This window comes from Haemorhous mexicanus, chromosome 12 (genome assembly GCF_027477595.1).
Source record: "Haemorhous mexicanus isolate bHaeMex1 chromosome 12, bHaeMex1.pri, whole genome shotgun sequence".
NCBI lineage: Eukaryota > Metazoa > Chordata > Aves > Passeriformes > Fringillidae > Haemorhous > Haemorhous mexicanus.
The window spans coordinates 13,495,304-13,516,813 of record NC_082352.1 but is presented as its reverse complement, the minus strand read 5'-3'; the positions used below and the strand labels follow the sequence as shown (position 1 = coordinate 13,516,813).

Genomic DNA, 21,510 nt, shown 5'->3' with positions numbered 1-21,510 from the left:
GTCATTTAATCACAATATTCTGGCAAGAACATACATATATATGTACAAGTGCAACATTTCTTTGGTTCTTCCTGAAACTGATCAAAGGTGTCAAATGTTACACTTTCTAGCCATTTGCCAGAATTACAGCCCTTCTATATTTAGCATTAAAAGCTCATTCCAACAGAGTGACTCCTCACTCTCAGTTTCACAGGCTCTGTTTGGCCTATCCCATAGATGAAGCACAGACAACCCCATTAGTGTGTACAACCACGAGAGCTAAGAAAAGTAAGTGTAACATTGGCAACTATGTAATAATTTGTGTAACATTGGCAACCATGTAATAATTTCAGGAAGGATTTGAAAACATGAGGTTATTAGCAAACAAACATTCCCCCTCCCCCCCCCTCCAAGGTTTAGCACCCATTTGATTTAATAAAAACACTTTGCAGGCTAGTGTTAACATAGAATTTGTTTCACTCATAGCAAACTTTGCAGCCAGCTTTATCCAGCTCTCTCCATCAACCAAGCCAAGGCACATATTCTGTAATATTAGTAAAGCACCTCCAGGCTGGTATTCATGCAACCTGTGTTAAGGTATCTATCTTCAACTACAGTTACATGTGAATGTTTGACAGCATCCTGCAGAAATCTGCTCAGGGATCAAATGAACCCAAGATTTACACCTTCTCAAGAGCACTGGAACAGCAACCTCTCACCACAAACCTGTGCTCTGAATTGCATGGAGTCACTGGCTGAAGGAAGCAATATGAAAAGTCTGCACAGGCTGTACTCCACTAAGGAGGCAGGAGGAGGCACATTCACAACACATGACAAAATACCAAAAATAAAACCCTCAAGGTACAAATACTGTTGTGAAGGCCTTGGCTCCTAAATTGAATGGTCCTATCTCACTTCTGTAAGAAGTTCAAGTCAGCAGTGACACACTTTCTCCTGAGTAATTTTTTGGGGTTTTCTGGGTCAAAAGAGAAATAACATGCTTCTCATGACTGACTTATCTATAAACTCATCCCAATCCACTGGAACTCCCACTGATCCAAAGTAATTGCTAGCATACAAGTCCACCCTGTACTTAGGCACGACCACCTGTATACTCAAAGATTCAATTCTCCTTTTAGACAGACAATGATTATGGGACTAAGCCAGATCCTTCTGTGTGGCAGGACAAGAAGCAATGGGCACAAATTTAAACACAGGATATTCCATGCAGAAGAAGGAAAAAAGCCCCACTTTTGCTTACCTGAAGGGTGCTCAAACACTGGAACGGGTTGCCAAGAAAGGTTGTGGAGTCTCAACCCTTGAAGATGTGCAAAACCCAGCTAGACATGGTCCTGGGAAACCTGGACAGGGTTCTGGGAAACCTGCCCTAGTTCATCCTGCTTTGAGCATGGGGTTTGGACCACACAATCTTGAGAAGTCCTTTCCACACTCGAACATTCCACGATTCTATTACATTAGACCCTGCAAATCACACTGGTAGCAGGACCTAAAAATGACTTTTTCTTTATTATTGTGGCTTCAAATAGCTGTGACAAAAGTAAGATATTCCAGATAGAACTTATAATAGGAAAAAGGCTACTTCTGAAATTTCTGATTAATACTGCAAAATTTTTAGTGCTTCAGAGTAAAATTGTAGCACTAAAATGATATCAAATGTAAACATATTAAAGTGCATTTACTGTAATGTAGAAATTGAACAAGAAAAACTTTCTTCCTAGACTGTATAGATTTACTGTAAATTACTATAATCTAAACAGCAGACATTTTAACTTTACAACCTTGAATATTATCTGATGAGATATTGTTCTTCCTTCTTAAAAGAATGGTTTAATGTGGCACTACCACTTGAGGAAAAGAATCAAAATTTTAAATAGAAAGATTATTTTAAGAATTACAGCCAAATGAATTATATCTTGTACATTCTTTATACAAAGTACTTTAGAGATCATGGCATGATACATCCCCATCATTTTGTTTTCAGAGCTGATAATCTCAAGATCCCTCACACTGGGGAGGGAAACTAAACCACTGTTTCAATAAACTGCTAATAACAGATATCTCTGAATTCTTTTGGCATTCTTTTGAGGATTCAGAACTCTAATTTGAATCAGACAAGCTCAGCTGAGTTGTCATGAATTAGACAGGGTCTGTATACTCTCCTGGCATTTACTTGCAGTTTACTTTAATAAGAAGTTGTGACGATGGAAAACGAAGAAGAGAACATGGGCCTTTGATCAAGACCCCTGTATCTCCAACAGCTGATTACTGAGACAAACTAGGTCACATTTCAAGAACATACAAGGCCGTATTTGGATGGCCATTACTGCAAGTAATCTACTTGTAGACATTTACGAGGACTTTCAAGTTCAAAAGACGAAAAGGACCTTCATTCAACAAAGTCAGTGCTACCAGGCTTGGCTCCAGTTCCTTACTAGAAAGACACAATTGTTAACACCTAAGACCAGGAAAGGACAGTTAATTCTACTGGCATATTTCTGAAGGTAAAATGTAGTAGAAGTTATCACAGAAGAATGTTATTTTAATGCTTGTTTTACAATTTTCAAGTCCTTCTTTCTCCAAAAATAGTTTTTCTTGATACATAAGAGATATTAACAAAGCTTGCAAAACATGCATAAAACTCAATTGACACAACCATGTCTACTTTGCTACTAATTATTTTCCTACATTGATTTTTCTGATTAACTACACAGTTCCAATACACAGTTACATTCCTCTGCTTGTGGATGATGTATTAATACATTTCTTACCCGCACACCGTAGACTTATTAAAAATAAAAAAACAAGTAACGAAACCAATGAAAAAATTGCTTTGAAAACACCTGATATTTTAAAAAAGTTTATTATTGGGATTACCTTCTCCATGTTGTTTAAAATCAAGTTCCTAATTATCATCTGAAAGGCACCATAGGGACAGTGAGTGGTGAACAGTAAACATCTCAGTGGCATTTTTCACAACTGGGAAATTTATCTGTCTCTCAGAGAATCCAAATGAAATGTGAATAGCAAGATATACAAACAGGAGCTCATTTGTAGCTGCATAGGCATGAAACCTCTAATTTCCATTAATTCCGTGCTATCGGGGCATCTTCGGCACATTCATGTCAGAAGTTTCTTCAACAAAATTAGCTTTTTTATGGGAAGGCTCAGCAAGGTCCTCTCCATGGTCTCTGCTAATCAAGGGCTCCTGGTCCCCCCTCTTGCGTTTGTTAATCAGGTGATTTTCTCCCTCACAGAGCTTTCCCTCTGCAACACCCAATGTTCTCAGACAGACAATAGCTGCAGCCTGTTCTGCCAGTTTCTTGGACTTGTCCCTGAAGAGCAAGCACACAGAGCACACGTGAAAGTAGAAACTGAGGTCTCTACACTGCCAAGAGACAATTTCCTGTCGCTGATGCAACAGCATGAAACAAACAGCATTTGTAGTCATCTCACAGCAGAAAAACAAAACGTCAGCTCCAGAAATTATTTCAGTCTTGCTAGGTGTCAAGTGTTGATGCATCAGTCCTGATGCAATATTCCTAGAAAATCTGTCTCTACCAGGGCTTGTCTCTTGAACACTCTCCATGTCAAAGGTAGACAGCCAATGTGTGTTTGCCCCACAGAAAGGTAACTTTTACAAATCTGGTCACTAAACAAAACTGAGTTATGAAGGATCACTTTTCTTGAAAGAGGCTCAGGCGTAAGTATATTCTCTGTCAGATGTACAAGTTCATTGATGTTGACAAAAGCAGAACTGTTCCATAATAATAAAAATTCTGTCATTTCTGAGAAAGACTGCCCACCACACATTTGTGGAAGTCAGTGTTTGAAAAAAATTTTTTCTCAAAATTTCATATCAGCTGAGCATAACTTCCTAAAGTCTCTGAACAGGAAGGCTGCAAAGCAGTTGTGTGTGCTTGTCCTGTTTAAAATGTTCAGTGCTGAGCTCTGGCTTTGCAGTTAAATCAAGATCACCTTAGGTGCAAATGCCTCAAATCAGCTCTGGTATTAATAGATGATTGTATAAAATACATCAAGAAACTTTAGAGCAGGCCTGGATGGAGCTGCTAATTTACTGTGATCTCCAAGAACTCAGTGCACCATCCTCTGCTACACAGAACACAAACACTTAGTCCTGACTCCTTATTGGAATGGATCTGCTGCAGTGGCTGAAGACATAACCTCCTCCAACATTCCTCTCTGCCTCCCTTGGCTTCTTTCTGAACTCATCACATATAGAAAGGAACTGGGTCACCTATTTGCTCCCTTTCCAATACAACTTGTGGACTAACACAAAGGGAATTAAAATCTGTAACCGTTTACTTGATTACGCCAGTGCTTACTTCCTCTTGTCACATTCAATTCTCAGAAGCTTTTAATCCTGTCTCCCTCCTAGAAGTAGCTTCAGGAGGCAGCTTTTAGATGACCTTTATCAAAGCCAACTGGAATAAACTGGAATATCCTTTTAATGCAAGTTTTTAAGCAACATTTCAGAAACAAAAATCCAGCTGAAAAACCCATTAAGGATGGCTTACCACAGCGTTGATCGGTATTTTTGCTCAGCTACTGTCACTACTGAACAGAATAATCTATCCAATGGTCTTTGAACCTGTAGAAAAAAAAAGAATAAAAAATGAAAGGGGTTGTCAAAAACCAGTCATGTAATTTACAGAAGAAACAACATCATCATATTTATATATTCCTTCAATATTCCTTCATATCTACAAAGACAAGGATAACAAGTAACATAACTTTAAAATTACTCTAATTCACACCACAAATTTCACCATACAAATACAACATTAAAAAATTAGGAAATTGTCCAGATTATAAATATTTTTGCTTTATAAAAATAAAAAGTAATTGAATAATGTTCCCATGTAACCAAACAGGTGCTCCTGTCCCATACAGCTCCTATCTGTAACAGTGTGCAACAACAGAGAAAACATTCCAAGACTTAATTCTTTATTTCACAAAAGTAGTAAAAGAAAGCCAGTCATGGGCTCCTATAAAATGACCAGAAAGTTACAGCAACTTCTTTCACAAATGAATCAAAAGCAGACTGAAGGCCTGACTTTGTATTTTTTATTTTCTAATAAAAGAAGCTGCTGTTGTCAAACCTGTGTGCATTACCATTTCTGCAGCTGCTTTCTGTAAGAGCTACACTAGGGGAAGCAGAATTTCTCACTACCTTGAGTCCTAAAATACTTAATTTCATATACAGGGCAGAGGGAGAGGTTTGAAAGGGTTTTTCATTGACTCACAGTTTCATAAACAGGCTGAGGATGCTTTTCTTTCCTACACCATTCCAGAAGATACATTTTTGGAGTGATCTGTGGTGGATATTCTCGCCTAGACAGAAAAGTTTTGGTCAACAACTGTGCACAAAGTTCTATTCTAAAAAGACAGTGATGCTTTTTGTATTACTTCTACCAGTTATTTGAAGTGTAATTTTACAGCTCAAATTATGAAAAAGATGCTGCTTCTTCTTCATTAGATAACTCAAGTAATATGTGTGACAAAACATCTAAATTAAATCTAAAGTTTTCCCGAACATTTACATCCTGTAGTAATCCAGCTATAGAAGACATACTTAGCAGAAAGGAGATTCTAACTAAATATGTGACACAGAAGAGAGATACAGTTTGCTACTGCTTATTATAAGCACCAATTAAACATTAGTAGAAAAAAGGAGAAGCTGCTTCTGTTACAAAGCAGTAATCAAATGAAAAAAGCGTAGAAAATGTAGGAATTTATTCAGTCACTGACAAAGAATTACAGACCCTCACACATGGCAGAAAAAAACATTAAAAAAATCTGTATTCAATTCTCAAGGAGTCAGGTAATATAACCTCTAAATAGTAAAGCATTATGACTGCATTTGTGGAGGATTTTACATATCACACTCTTCTTGAGCTGCTGGATAGGCCTATTAGCAAAATCAGCAAACATGAGTTTGACATGGAAAGTAACAGCAATTCTATAGGCTTCACAGATGATAATTAAAATTATATAAAATAGAATTCAACTCCATGAATTAATTTTTCAAGGAATAGCTTATGAGTGGAACCCATTTAGAAGACTTCAGATGAGTATGTTCTCTGTTTAGAAGAGTATTAAGAAATTTGTTCAGGACTTTTTATAGAAAAATTATGTTTTAATTAAGTTTCACTAAAAATAATTGAACTCTACATCTTTGTAATACACTTTTCTTTATGGAAATAATATTTTTTAAATTTTCTTTTAGAGCACTCAGCACTTTCAACAAGGTAAGTGAGAGAATTAAGCAGCCTCAGGAAGTCTGGAACTAAAGAACATCCCACGACATCCAAACGGCACAGGAAAAGTGGTGATTATGCAATGATGTTCACTTACTGCTTCATAGGAATTCATCCAGTAAGTGCTGTTTTGCAAATCATCATTTTCAAAAAACTGTTAAGCACTGTCAACCTCACAGTTATTATTCAGAGATGCAAGAGAGTGAAAAACTTGATTTGCATACTTACTTGTCAAATCTAACAGCCATTTTTATTACATCTGGATCTTCCATTTGGTCATCTTCATCTTGCACCTTGATTTCTAAAGATGCTTTCTTTGCTTCAAAAATAGCTGTGGTTTCTTCATAGAAGTCACCCATTTCAAAGGCTTCACTATTCAAACAGAATTCCTTTATATTAGAGATCAGTTTATAAATTTTTGAATCACATTATGGCAGAGAAAGAAAATGTAGAAATCAATTGTGTTTACAGTATATGTTATAGAGGACAGAGAACGAAGTGAAAGTGTGGCTGTATTCTGCACAGTGGCATTACATTGAGCTACAAGTAGGAAATGGATGTTCTAATTTCCAGCACTACATATGCAATTTGTAGCCTGGAAGTGAAGGCAGAATCAGTCAGAAATACAGGTCCTGCAATGTTCAAGTTATTAGCTCATTTAATAACTTGCAGTTGGATGAATCAGCAAACAAATATCTCAGTGTGACTCCTGGTGCATCAGCTTCACAAGGGCAATACAAGCAAAAAGTAAGAAAAAGAATCTTCTTCTAATTATAGTGATTAAAAATACTATAAGCAATAAACACTATAGCATCTAAACTCCTCAAAATCTCAGATTTTATGACTTCAGAGCCCAAATTCACAAGACCAAATAAAGAGAAGAAGCAATCAGGATTTTAGTCAAAGGCAAAAGCCTCAAACCTTTTTAAATTTCAAACTCATGGCAGGCTGGATCTACTTTGAAAAACTGAGACTATTGATTTTCTGCAGATGATAATGGCAATAAAACCTGCAGCATAAAAGAAACTTTTACTTTCTGTTATGAAGATGCTGGTTGATACAGGGCTGCTCAATGACAAAATGGATTCTGCCCACAAAGCCATCTCCAATGCTCCAAGAAAAAAGCAATGAAGTTGAAAAATACTAACTTATGCTTCTAAGGGAGGGCAATTTATTATATACTGCTATATAAATGTGTTGTGGGAAGAGCAGCAGGCTGTTCTCTTGCATTCAGCACTGAGGTTAAAGCTCAAATGGCTGTAACCCATCCTCACCACCAGGAGACAGCAAAATTATGCACTATAATTGTCTGAAGATAAACTGGTGCATTTTAAAAACTGAATGTTCCTCAGTTATCTGGACATGAAACAGGTTGTTCAGAACAGGGGTTAAAAGACCAAGTTTGCTGGCAGAAAGCAGTTTCATAAATTTCCAAATGGCTCTCTCTGCCCCCTCTCCTGCACACACATTGCTTTAGCCCATTTTGAAGTTGGTATTGCATCACATGTACAAAAACAGAGTTTGATTTTGGAAGCCCTTAAAGACTTGTTAGGCATAGCACATAAACCCCATAGTTTTACACTAAATCTCTATCCAGTGTTTATGTGTATGAACTGTGACACCTCTAACTACCTGTAAAACTGTTACTTTACAGTATTTATTTTACATGCTATGCATTGCTATTCATGTAGCAGAAAACACCACCACCCTCTGGACTAAGACTTTACCGAAGTTGCAAAAGATTTGAGTTCCAATCTGTACTTTATCTTTTTTCCTAAACTCAAAATCTCTATAATCAAAATAGATAGTCTGTTAGCATACTAAAACAAGTTAAATTCTTTAAGTTGCCAAAGTGAAAAATAACTTGCAAAGTTTAAATGTTTTTCATGGATTCCACTGCTCCTTTAAGAACAATGAAGTCTAGCTCCCTTTATATATGCAATATAAATTCCCTGCATTGTACTGTAATGTAATAATTATGGACAGAATTCTTTCTAGAAAGCCAAAATTGGTAAAAGGCAATAAAATGGCAAAAGGATTGCAGGCATTTCATTCCTCTTGAACAGGAATAGAATGCTGATTGGGGTTTGCTAAAACTAATATATTCCTTTTCAAAATATTTCAAGCTTTCAACATCTCTATCCATTTTCATACACATTAGTTATTAAACAGTTTCAGACTGCTCATTTTATAAAAAACAGGAGACTCCTCCCCTCCCTTCTATCAGAAAGATAATTATAACACACATCATGGATATGACACATGCAAGCTCAGAGCCTTTTGTTCAGTTTGGGATGTGTCCAAACCTGAATTCTCCTAATTCTGTGCTAATTCTTTATTCATCTGCCTATTTTATGGTTTCTCTCAAAATTCTTTCATTTCTGTCTCTCCCACTGAGAAATTTCATTCAGTCTGTTTCAGATATGCAGGATGACAGGATTCTCTAAAGCTACCATATTTCCTCAAAAAGATTGCCATCATTCATTAGGATATTCCAGGAATGAAAAGCAGCACAAAAAATTACATTTAAGTGCCAGACAACCCTGATACATATTTCTGAGTTTCTAAGTGTTCGTTTTAAAACAAATATAAATATTCCAGTAACATTATAAACCTTACATGCAAGTGGGAAAGCTAAATCAAATCCTTGGAGGAAGACAAGTTCCACAAAATTTCAGACAAGCTGAAATTTTTCTTAATCACTTAATGCAAATGCTGGATAAATGCTTGTCACTCAGTGAAGCACCACTCAAATTAGTGTGCTGAATATAGAGAGTTTTAGGGTTAAAGATTTAACATCTGAGCATGGAGGAAACCTGAAAAAGTTTACTCTGATATTTCACATCTCCCACCTGGATTTCTGGGGGTTATTTTTGGGGTTTTTGCAACTTCTCCCAACAGTGTGAAATGCCAGGCAGTGCTAGACAGAGAAGTGGTGTGCAAGTTTGACAGAGTACAACTCCTTTTCTGAAGTCCATGCTTACCAGATCTCCTGCGTGGACTGTGCAGCGTGCAGCTTCTTACCCTGAGTAGTTTCCAACTGTTCTCTTAACATCTGACACAAGCAGTATTTAGTGTTGGTGTAATGATTGTCATACCTCACTGCCTGATGGAAAGAGACAAAGAATTCAAAACCACACCAAACAAATTTATCTTCTATACTGCACATGGTGTCTTGATGACTTCCACAACCATTTTTGAAAGGCAAGTCACAGTGCAGTTTCCTCAGTAACATATTCAACACTACCCATGAATGTGAGTATAATCTGATCATTTTGGCATGACTTCACCAACTAAAGTTCAACTGACTCATATACTTCTGAAGAAAGAGTTGACCTGGTTACATCATTGACTAGCAATGCACTGATATTTTAGTAAGTAACTCGTTAATAGCAAACTCAAATTTAAGAAAAGTATTTGAATTGATGACATGATCAAAGTTACAGATTTCTGACTAATTTCCTATTATGTCATTAAAATTTTGTCTCTTGAATAATGGATAAAACTTTATATATTTGATGACTTAGCTAATGGAACTACAGTACTACAATACAGTAATTTGCCAATTACTTTATTGGCAAATCATTCCCTTTGCTTCCCTACTGTGAATACTTCTTGACAGTATTTGTGAAAAGTAATTAATTTTTAAAAGTGAATCTAGGAGCAACTGATTATTTAATACTCCTTCACCTTTCTGTTCAATGTTGTAAATTCAATATTGCATACTGTATATAATAATCTGCTCGTTTGTACAACTGTGACTTTGAAAGGGTTGGACTACATATTGTTAGATTTCATTACATTTTTAGATAGCCTGGTAAGCCTCATAAATGTTCCCAAGAAACAAGGGCTAAAAAGCATGTTTTCTGCATACAGATTTCTAAACAAAATCAGAGGAAGCAGGGATTGATTTGCAAGGATCATGTAACATGCAGTATGTTAAAATATCCCCAGAACCAAGTCTTTGAAATGAAGAGGAGTTAAGATACTGCAGTAGGACTTGGATAAACAATTCTAAACAATGTTAATTACAAGTAAGATCTTCATAAAAACATACATATTTGATGTAATCTTGCATGACATCCTTCAAGGGGCAAAACCCCTCTTTTCTGAAGACAGAGGGGTTCCACATGGCAGCACGAGCAATCATGACTGATGAGGCAGCTGTTGCTTTCTGGAAGGTCTCAATGTCTGCATATTCCTTAATGAAGTCATGAGATCCTCCACTAAAAATTAACAACACTAATATGATTAATCATGGTTCTTTTTCCTGCACTTGGAAATCTTAAGTACAGGCATCTGACCAGAATGAACGAATTAGTCCAACTTACTTTGCTATTACTGGAATGGAGACAGCTTCAGATATGGCCTTGATCACATCACAATGGACAGGGTGCTGAGGCCTCTCCTCCTTCTTCCTTTCCAACAAACAAACAAAAAAAAAGACAAGACCAAAGATTTCCTGTGGAATTTATAGATCTCTAAACCACAGCAGACATGACACAAGGATTATTGGGATATACTTGTGTCAGCTTATTTATTTTATATATTTGATTTTTTAGATACAAAGTATGCAAGGTAATTTTAGTTTTATTTGGTCTTTGAGAAAAAATATTTAGGAAAAGAGCAGCAAGCAGTTTAATTCCATAATTACTAACTTAATTTCCTAGAACACCAATTCAGTTAACAGTTGAAATCAGAACCATATATTACATTTAGTGTACAGAGCATACTCATTTCAATCATAACATACTGTGGTACAGTCATCCACAAACTAAAAAGATCTTTCTTGCCTAAAATCATTTACCTTCCATGGACTGCAATGGCAGCAATGCCAGTTTTCTCTATTCTCTTCACCAGATTCACAGTATCCTCCACCTGAGGGGTAAGACAGACATTATTTCAATTCAAAGCAAAAGGAATAACTATCAGGTGACCATCGTACAAACAAATGCTGGAAGTCTTCTTTTATCAAGAGGGATGTGACTCCTGTCTTTCATCAATAACATAACACGCACAAACATTTAATATATATTTAAATTAAAAAACTAAATGCTATGGCAAAAAAAAAAAATCATTTTCAATGCTTCCTAGAACCTACAGATTACAAACTTTCTCAAACCAGGTAACAAAATACCCTGTAGCAGGAGAATATTTTCCAAATGTTTTCAGACTGTCAATTGAAAATGACTGGAACATTTGATTAGCAAGTCCTCTCAAATGACTACTCTGTAAATTGTAATTAAAATGCTTTTCAGTCAGAGGATGCCTTCTGAAATCAACCTAACATGCAATCACACAACTATAAATATTCCTCTCAGATGTGTCTTAAAAATGTTAACCAGCATCTAAAAAATTCTAAGGATATTCTTACATGCCCAGTATATCTTCAATGAGGTAAAATGCTCCTAGAAAACAGAAATAAAATTGACACACTGCTGCACTAGCCTGTCTTATGCATCTTCAGGGAAAGGGAGAACGAAAAAAAGGCAAAATTTCCTTTCAAAAGCTGGAGGAATATCTGTGGCTCATCCCAAACATATCAGATTCAGTCTGAAAACTGCAACATGTCCCAGCTGGCAGGGATGCAGAGACAGAAGCTCACCTGCTGCTCTGATGGATGACATTATCCAAAACCAGCTTGAAACAAAAAGGAAGAGGCTCTAGGATAAAGGTGCCAGTTCTCTAATTTAATACTTCAGAACCAAAATGATCTTAGACTGGGTTACTGATTCTTTTCACACAAGCTTAATTTGTTTATCCCAACACATAAATGACTTCTGAACAAAGTTGGCTCAGGTACAGTTCATCCATCTACTGAATACATGCAATCATAGTATCTGGGAAGTAATTAAATACCCAATTGCTAAATTGTAATTAAATACCCAATTGCTAAATAATCAGTCTGTAAAAGAGAAGGCATGTAATCTCTTGGAGGCTTAAAAATAAGTAGAGAATTCATCTAAAAAAAATAAAACAATAAGGAAGGTACATCAGCTGTAAAAAAAGTCTGGAAAAAGATGCTGAAAAATACAGACTCTGGAACTTCATTGGCTGTTCTAACTGCAAGAACAGGAAAACAGTATGGAAGAAAAATTAGTCTGAAAGAACAGAAAACAATTATCTATTGGCTGCCCCATGTGAAAACCAGGAACTAACAGCATCCAGTGGCTGCTTGAGGGTGCTGTCCTACACCCCTTTTTACCTCTATTACATAAAAAAATGACTTAGCTGAGAAATTTAGAGGCTAAAAGCCTCTGTGCCCTTGCCTATCATAGAAACTGACAAGCCCACAACCATAGCCTCTGTGCACCTGCAGGTCAGATTTAGGCTGGGACAGCATCCCAAACAGAAATTGCAAGTTCCAAGTGCTATTTCATAGCAACAGGAGTACAGTGAAACATACTAGAACAACATATATTCTAACTGATAGTAGATCAGAGCAGTAACAGCTGAACACTTCAGCACGACAATTTATGCTCTTACTGAGGGCAAAATGCGGATTTTGCAGGTTACTGGTTTACAAATTCCTTTAACAAGGGTGGTCAATATCTGAAAAAAAAAAGAGAAGACAAAAATTTGATCACAACAGTGGCATTACTAAAACTCTCCTCCTTTCTCTCTTGAAAATAAATTAGAATAATGTAACACTCTTTATTATTCCTCTATAAAGAATCTTACATGCTAAACAGACATATACAATCTGTAACTGAATATACAATTTTATCCAGTAGATACACAAGTCTACTTATAGTCTAAGACATTTTTATTTACAATTCTTTGTTGATTTGAACTGGATTTTTAGAGAGCAATTTACTGCTGCTGGAGTTTTAACACTGCTTTTAATATGGCCTGACCAGTGAACTCTGATTTCAAATTACATGCATAGACATGTAAAACTCACAAATACTGCACCACACTCAAAGTTTTTAAACTGAAAAAACCCCAAAAGTAGCAGTTTTATAATCCAGATAATGGCAAGGAGAACTTAATCAGGAATATTTATCTATAACCTTAACTCCAGTGTCCTAAACTGAGTATTCCACTCAAGCAATCACAAATTTGTTGTCTATGCAACTCATTCCTGCTGCCAGTAGAGCACAGTGCACAATTCTTCCCAAGGTAGTTCCAACCCCACCAGGTGATACTTACAGACTCTATTTTGTCAGGATCAGACAGCAGTGCTGCTCCCATACCTCCCTGGGAAAACAGACAAAAGATGTTACCCACTGGGCAAACACATTTTTCAACTCAATTGTTTTGCCTAATAGCAGACCACAACAAAAGCACAATATCATATTAAGGAAAAAATGGCAAAATTTAAAATACAGAAACATTACTGAACACCTTGGTGCTACATTTCTTAGACCCATATCAGAATAATTAAGCAGTAATTCAGGGCATCAATTTGCTCTTATCACTTTAGGGGAGCAGACAGGATTTCAGAGAGCCATTTTTAGCAAACATAATCATCCATTTTCCCATTTTTCATCCATAACATAATTATGAACAATTCAATATTTAAGCTGTTGTTCCCACACTGTTTCATCTGCATACATAGATGCAGAGGCCAACAACTTTTTCGTACAAATATTTTTGACCCAGAACTATTGTTGGAGAATAACAATTCACCAGCATTTGTACTCCTGATCTTTCACCCTAGTACAAGATGGATACTTTGGTGTTTTGTTCTTAATTTGTTCTGTGGAGCATTTGACATGAAAATGGAGTGCCATGGTTCAATTTATTGATCCTTTTTCTCTACACCAAGTGGCTTAACAGTCCTAACAACCAGTTTGACTGCTCTGTTCTAGTCCCAGATACAAGACTAATTTAGAACTGCATGTGCTTTATTACAAAACAAACAAACAAAGGTTTTAAGTGATCCATTGTCCTCCCACTTAAAACTGACAAAGAACTGAATTCAGCATAGCTAAGTTGTCACTGTATTTTGCCAGTCATTTGCTCAGATGACAAATTGTGATTTCAGTTTTTATTAAGGCTAGGCAGAACTTATTTCACTCACCCAACAAATTAATGACTTTAGAAAAATATTAAAAAACCCTAAACACTTCATTTTATCTAGCCTTTAAGAATTTAATTTTCTAACAACCTATGTCATTTTACTGTATTAGGGCCATGACACCTTCTAGAGTGTTCTGCTTACTACAAACAATTAAATTTAATTTTTCTCTTAATCAAAATTTTACTGCTTGAATTTGAAAACCAGACCATATATTCCACACTCCATACCTCCGAGACAGAAAAGGCTCATTTAAGAGTAATCAAAATCCACTTGCCTTAGTAGAATATTCTTTTGGGCACCCCATGTTGATATCAATACCAGCCACATCACTCTCTCTGAAAGAGAAGGAAAAATCAAAATATTTTTTAGCATATTAAAACAAGAATCAAGAAAGAGATATCTTGCCAGGTAATTTGTTCTATCATCATAAAAGCTTAAATGAGAACTTAAAGTAAATTTGAACTTCTTTATTTTTAGCTTCTCACTTATTTAAGTTAAATATATAAATTGTAATGATGGTCTGAAGATCAGATTGTTCAAAGGTTTCAATAACCAGTGCTGTGCAGAAGCTGCAAATACTCATCTTAAATACCTTCTATATACTTAATCCCATATAAACTATATCCACCACCAAATTCTTCACTACAATAAGTCCTATTGAAACTTCAATCTATTTAAATGGAGGCTTAAAACAACCTTTTTAAGAGCCACTTTCGATTTCTGCACAATACATTACTGAAGGCTTTGAACCACAAACAGTAAGGGACATTTTCAGGTATATTGGTCTTGCAGGGACCAAAAGCCAGGGAAACTCATACTGGAGAGATCAAGGACACACTTGCACTACCAAGAAGCCATCCCAGCACAGAATTTATGCAGCTGAACTTTTCCTGGTTCTGTCAAGAGCTACACTGATGCTCTTAATCATAAAAAACCGTCTTCTACAATAATTCCTCTGTACAAAAAATCCCAGACAAACCCAAGGTGGGAAGAGGGCAAGAGAAGATGACTTACACAAGTTTAGCTACTGCCAGGGCTCTTTCAGCATCTGCTGAACCCTGTTGGTAAAAGAAGAGGATTTATAATTACAAAATATCATCAAATTAATATAAAAAAAAGGTGCTTACTTGCACCTGTGTACAACTAGATTTGTTGTGAACATTTAGCAGAGACAGAGACCCACTCAGAGGCACACTGGATACTTCAAACATTTACCTATAGCACGTATTGGAGTCAGTCACTGGATGATAAAAGGTGAAACAAAGAGGCCTGTCTGCCCTCTTCACCTACAGCAATATCAAATGTTCTTAGCCCCTCAGCAACAGATATCTATTTTAATGTTCTTTAGAAGTTCCACTAATAACAATTCTACAGACTCCACAAGCAACTTATTTCAGGGCTACATTACCACTGAAAAAGTATCTAATGCAGTCCACTCATGCCTCCCCCTCCCTCCAAGCCTATCATCTCTTGTCCTACACAAAGTGGTCTCTAAGAGCAAATTCCTGTCATTTTCTCTTCAGCAAAGAGAATCTTTATTGCATTCATGCAATGCCAATGCACATATTAATCCTCTCTTACCTATACTAAACAATGCTGTCTCTTTCAGTCTTTCCAGTGGGACTGTTCACAGGACAGTGAAAAACTTCAACGTGTGATCAGAGATCAGCACAATTTATATCCACATCCATAAGATCAGAAATATATTTATAATACCTCTTACAAAACTAAGCTGCTGGAGAGCACCTCTTAGGAGAACTTACAATGTAGAATCCTGATTTGTAGCAGCAGCTCAGAAATTCTGCAACACCTTTGGTGTGAAACCACCTCATTTAACTATGTTGTTAGAAGAGTATCTAGTTTCTTACCATTTGGAAGACAACACGCTCTCTCTCCCTTTCACAAGTTCTGAAAACAACTCTGTCATTAGGTGCAACAAAGTCCACTGTTTCAAGTACTTCTGTATGAAATGAGAAGCAGATAAAACAGACAAAAATTCTGTACAAATACAAAAATTAAAAAAAGTCATATGACCATGTCATTTGTATATACATGAAATGCCATCAAAGTCATTTGATGTTCTTTGAAAAGTATCAAAGCCCAGCGATGACTCGGCCAGAATGAACAGTACTATTTTTGGGAAGGGGCAGGAGGAGAGGACATTTGTAGTGAACTTCTGTTTCCCAGCAGGGACATTGCAAACAACTGTTTCTATGCCACTCAGAAAGGGCCAGGTCTCAAAGATACTTTTTTAAGAACTTGCAATGACAATCATGTTATTCCAAGTCCAGCCCATGGACTTCAAGTTAATAAATGAATGATAAATAGTGAGGTCTTGTATGTATTGCTTCCTTGTTGCAGTAGACTAAAAGGTGTGTATGTTATCATGTCACAAACAGCTAACATGAAAAAGACACGATTGGAAACTGTCTCTACTGCAGTCCAAACAAATGGGAAGTTTAAAACTAGAGCAGCAGACAGGTCTAAGGTAGCACTTCAAAAGCTTGCTGTAAGCCCCTAGACACAATTCAGTGAGATTGTACTGATACATCACTATAATCACTAGAAAAATGCTTCAGAGAAATAATTACCCTTTCTTTTTACTAGGAAAGAGACTTCTTACAGGTATTATCAAAAGAAATGCCATACTTACCATTTATAACCCTCTTACACTGTAGCATCTTTATGTCAATCAGCTCCTGAGTAGAAAGGATAAAAAAATCTCAGTGAGTTGAATTGTTTCAGTCTGTCAGCTCTAAACACTTGCCCATTTTATTAAGTAATTATCTAGAGAGACCAACTTCTCTGAGCAACCTGTCCCAGTACCTCAGCACCCTCTGGTTAAAGAACTGCTTACTAATATCTAATCTAAAGCTCTCCTCTCTTTAGTTTAAAACTGCTCCCCTGGTCCTATCACTATCTGTCCTTGTAAAATGTTCCTCTCCCTTTTTCTTAAAAGCCCCCTTTAAGTACTGGACAAGCTCAATGAAGTCTTCTCAGAGCCTTCTCTTCTCCAGAGAGAACAATCCCAACTCTCTCAGCCTGTGTTTGTAGGAGAGGTGCTCCAGCACTCTGATCAACACTGTGGCCTCTCTGGATCCACTCTAACAGGTCCACATAGTTCTTGTGCTGAGGACCCCACACCTCAATCTCAGGCAGCTTAAAAAAAAATGTTTAAGAAACAAGGAGAGCAATGCTATGAGTGAAATACATGGAGGCACAGCAGAACTAAGCAGATGAGACATGAAGTCAGTCTTCAAAGTTCCGACTCTACTGAAACAAAACACAAAAGAAACCCCCAAAACCAAAAAACCTACACTCCCAAAGGCAAATAAAAATGAACCTGGAGGAAACTGTTATGGTGTTCTGTCTAAATTACTTGAAGTTACTGAACAGCCTCAAAATATGGATTTGCCACAACTTGAGAATGGCTCAGAGAAATGCCTCAAGACATAGAGATTCTTCTTTCCTCATTTTTAATGGAAAACTACATGTAAAAATAACAAGCCATACAATGAAAAAAGTCCATTTGTACTTTCCTTAATAATAATGTTGTCAGATAAGATAAAACCGCCCCATCTGCTCCTTCTCCATACCTCACAGTACACAATATCGGCACCATAGTCCAGAGCAAGCAGACGCATTGGCAGTGTCCCCACTCGCACCATAGGAGCCAGGATCTTCTTTCCTTTAAAGCACAGCGGTGTGTTCACCGTCATTCCCGTTGCTGTACCACCTGAAAGACAGAGCCCAGGGGGACTGCCACGGAGTGTCATTTCCCACCCGCAAACACAGGCGTGTCCTTCGCCGGGAAGGGGCGGTGGGTGCCCCGCCAGGTGTGACGGGGATCGCCGGGCAGCGGGGACCGGGCTCACCCAGCGTGAGGGCGCCGGGGGATGCTCCCCGCCCCACGGGCTCCTTCCCGAGGGAGGAGCCCCGCGCCGCCCCTGCCAGAGCCCCTCAGGGCCGCGGCTGCTCCGGCGGTGGCGGCGCGGGGAAAGCTCTCAGCCGGCGGCGGAAAAAGGCGAAAGAAGGGAACGGCAGCGCCCGCCGCACTCACCCTCCTCGCGTGGCTCCGCCGCGGCTCCGCGGGGCGGGGAGAACCGGGGCCAGCGCCTGTTTCAGGCGTCATCGGGCAGCGCCGCCGCCGCCACACGTGGGGGCCGCGATGGCGCTGGGCCGGGCCGGGCCGGCGCTCGCCCTCCCGCTGCTGCTGCCGCGGCGGCCGGCGGGCAGCGGGACAGCGGCGGCGGCGGGGAGCCCGCAGCCCCCCGGGGCCGTGGTGCGCGTCCCCTGGGCCCTGCGGCAGCGCCTGCAGCGGGGCGCGCAGCGCCGGCGGCGCGAGCAGGGGGAGGCGGCGGCGCCGCGTTCCGGGAAGCTGCTGCTGCGGAGCCGGCGGCCGGAGCTGAGCCAGCCCCGCTGGCAGACTGTGGGGCGCTGGGAGCAGCCGCCGCTTGTGTCGGCGGGCTGGAAGCACCGGAAGGCATACGGGGATTATTTCCAGCTGGAGCCCTCGCAGGAGGCAGCTCCCGCCTTGCAGGCGCTGCCGGCTGAGGCTGGACAGGGCCCTACCTTCGCCGAGCTGGGCCTGCAGCCGGCGCTGCTCGCCGGCCTGGAGCGGCTCTCCATCGGCCGGCCCACGGCCGTGCAGCGTCTCGCCATCCCTGCGCTGCGCCGCGGCCGCAGCGCGCTGTGCGCCGCCGAGACGGGCAGCGGCAAGACTCTGGCGTACCTGCTGCCGCTGCTAGAGCGCCTGCTCGGCCGTCCCGAGGTGGCGGCGGAGGCGGCGGGGCCGGCAGCGCCCCGCGGGCTGGTGGTGCTGCCGTCGCGGGAGCTGGCTGCGCAGGTGGGCGCGGTGGCGGCGGCGCTGTGCGCGCCCGCGGGGCTGGCGGTGCGCGGCCTCACGGGCGGCGGGGCCGCGGGCGGGCTGCGGAGGCAGCTGCGGGCGCCGCCGCCGGGCCCCGCCGTGCTGCTCGGCACCCCCGGCGCGCTGCGGGAGGCGCTGCGGCGGCGCTTCCTGGCCCTGGAGAGGCTGCGCTGGATGGTGCTGGACGAGGCGGACTCGCTGATGGACGAGTCCTTCGCGGAGCTGCTGGAGGAGATCCTGGCACACGCGCCCCTGGCCGCCGGCGCTCCTGGGCCCGCCGGTCCCGACGAGGAGAGGACGCAGGTGGTGGTGGTCGGAGCCACCTTCCCCGCGGGGCTCAGCGAGACGCTGGCGAAGTTCACTGACGTGGGCCGGTTTGTCACCCTCAGCACCCAGAGCCTGCACCGCCTGCCGCCTCACGTCCAGCAGAAGTTTGTCCGCCTCAAAGGCCGGGACAAGCTGCCTGAACTGCTGCAGCTGCTCAAGGAGCACCCATCATCAGGCGGGGCTGTTCTCATCTTCTGCAACAGTGCCAGCACCGTCAACTGGCTGGGCTATATCCTGGACGACCACAAAATCAAGCACCTGAGGCTGCAGGGGCAGATGTCGGCAGCTGCTAGAGCCGGCATCTTTGCCTCTTTCCAGAAGGGAGACGTGTCTGTCCTTGTCTGCACTGATCTTGCCTCGCGCGGGCTGGACACCAGCAGTGTGCAGCTGGTGGTCAACTATGACTTCCCAGACACCCTGCAGGACTACCTGCATCGTGCCGGGCGAGTTGGCCGGGTTGGGAGCAAGGCACCTGGAGCTGTGGTTAGTTTTGTCACTCATCGGTGGGATGTGGACCTGGTACGGAAAATAGAGACTGCAGCCCGGAAAAGGACAGGTCTCCCAGGGATGGACTCTATTAATAAACCTGCACCTAAAGGAGGTTGATTCAGATTGCCAGGCATTCCCTGGTAGGGGATTACCTTCAAGCCATTAAGGCAGAGTGAATGAGCTGCTGTGTGTAAGGCAGATTGAAGGAATAGGGTTGAGTTTCAGAACCAGGGGATCAGGTTAACTTTGTGCACTGTTCTGGAAGCTGCAGTATTCATTTGCGCAGCCCTCACAACATGTGGCTTTCCCAAAGGAAACTAGTGAGTAACAGAATGCTTTTGGAGAATACTGAAGAATTACTTCATCAGTTGACTTGGTTTACATATTTTGAGACATAATTTAAATTCAAATAAAAGTGTGTTTGTATGATATACAGTTCTAATACATTTCATTACTGCCACCACCATCAGGTAATATTCCTTTTTAAAACTGAAAAATTTCACTGTGGCAGGAGAAAAAACCTGTCCAGTTACAGACACAAAAGACTGAAGGACAAAGGATACTTGAGTTTCTTGTGCTGTAGCAGTTCATTTAGAGAATTCTAGACCAGATAACTGTAAAGTACAGTGGCAATGAGAAGGCACAGTAATGCTTGAGGCTCTTTCAAGGCCTTAGTTTATTATTTTATGGTTACCTTTCACTGAGAAATGGGATCTTGCTCCTTCATATTGCATTAAATAAAAAGCCCTAAAGTGTTTCCTGTACATTTTTTTCTGCATAATGTACTGACATATACAGTTTCTGAACTGACTGTGAAAAAACCATAAAACCCCAACCCCAGCACACTGAAAGATGTCTTCTGTTAAATAAAAGTGTGTTGACTCACAGGTTCTAGTGACTCTCACCTAATAGAGTGAGAGTGGGATTTCTTTTGAATGTTGTGCCTTTGTCCTGTTTTGCTTCAAACCAAGAGTTGAAGTGAGGCTGAGGTTATTTCATATCTAGCTGCTAGTTTGTATCCATGGTAAATAGTCCCACAGATAAGCATTTTAGCTCTGAATTCTGTTGCAGTTATTTGCCACAACCCTTTCTCTTGGTGGCTGTTTTTCCCATGCTCTCCACTTTAGGCTATGCAGTCACTGGGAATGTAGAAATAGTAGATTTCTACATTATGGTAAATGAGAAGATCAAAGCATTGGATCTAAATCTAGTTCCTAAGGAAATAATTCACTGGAGCTACTCTCCAGAGTAAAAGTTAAACAAAGAGAAAACTTGTGCAGATAATCACCCAAGGATCAGGCAGTGACTTTATCCTGTTGTACATGTGCTCTGTTCATATTGCACAGTTAGGAGCTCTTAAAGGAATTTACAAACTGCAGTAAAATTATTTAATACAATAGCTCCAAAGTTTTAGAAATATAGTGAAAGAGTGATCCGTTTGGAGACTGGAAACCCATTCACTGCATGGACAGCAAATAATTTGTAGTTTAACTTCTGTAACTCACATTTTTACAGTCTATGAA

At 40.2% G+C, this 21,510-nt stretch overlaps 2 protein-coding genes across 7 annotated transcripts; one reads left to right on the top strand and one right to left on the bottom strand.

Annotated features, from left to right (window-relative positions):
- Positions 1–2,844: 2,844 nt before the first annotated feature.
- Positions 2,845–19,167, bottom strand: DUS2 (dihydrouridine synthase 2). 6 transcript variants are annotated; one of them, XM_059857135.1, is made up of 15 exons: positions 17,901–18,057; positions 16,958–17,003; positions 16,173–16,264; positions 15,319–15,362; positions 14,579–14,639; positions 13,431–13,478; positions 12,765–12,830; positions 11,086–11,156; positions 10,610–10,696; positions 10,336–10,504; positions 9,263–9,384; positions 6,507–6,650; positions 5,265–5,352; positions 4,536–4,609; positions 2,845–3,332 (listed from the first exon to the last, which is right to left on the bottom strand). In XM_059857135.1, the coding sequence occupies exons 1-15, from the start codon at positions 18,021–18,023 to the stop codon at positions 3,095–3,097; spliced, it is 1,473 nt and encodes a 490-aa protein (XP_059713118.1). In that variant the 5' UTR covers positions 18,024–18,057; the 3' UTR covers positions 2,845–3,094. The 6 variants fall into 6 exon arrangements, with proteins under 6 accessions (XP_059713118.1, XP_059713114.1, XP_059713116.1 ...); XM_059857131.1 differs by lacking the exons at positions 12,765–12,830; positions 13,431–13,478 and adding an exon at positions 19,037–19,167 and having other exon boundaries at positions 17,901–18,040; XM_059857133.1 differs by lacking the exons at positions 12,765–12,830; positions 13,431–13,478 and adding an exon at positions 18,877–19,007 and having other exon boundaries at positions 17,901–18,040.
- Positions 18,458–20,751, top strand: DDX28 (DEAD-box helicase 28). The gene has a single exon (XM_059857129.1). The coding sequence runs from the start codon at positions 18,473–18,475 to the stop codon at positions 20,102–20,104; it is 1,632 nt and encodes a 543-aa protein (XP_059713112.1). The 5' UTR covers positions 18,458–18,472; the 3' UTR covers positions 20,105–20,751.
- The last annotated feature ends 759 nt before the right edge of the window (positions 20,752–21,510 follow it).

Excerpts from the sequence above, each read along its gene's own strand:
- DDX28 (XM_059857129.1), top strand. The coding sequence starts at position 18,473 with ATGGCGCTGGGCCGGGCCGGGCCGGCGCTCGCCCTCCCGCTGCTGCTG.
- DUS2 (XM_059857135.1), bottom strand. The coding sequence starts at position 18,023 with ATGACGGTGAACACACCGCTGTGCTTTAAAGGAAAGAAGATCCTGGCT. Across the intron at positions 10,505-10,609 it reads TCCATTCCAGTAATAGCAAA|TGGAGGATCTCATGACTTCA; the intron begins GTAAGTTGGACT and ends GTTAATTTTTAG. Across the intron at positions 5,353-6,506 it reads ATGGCTGTTAGATTTGACAA|GCGAGAATATCCACCACAGA; the intron begins GTAAGTATGCAA and ends TTTTCTGTCTAG.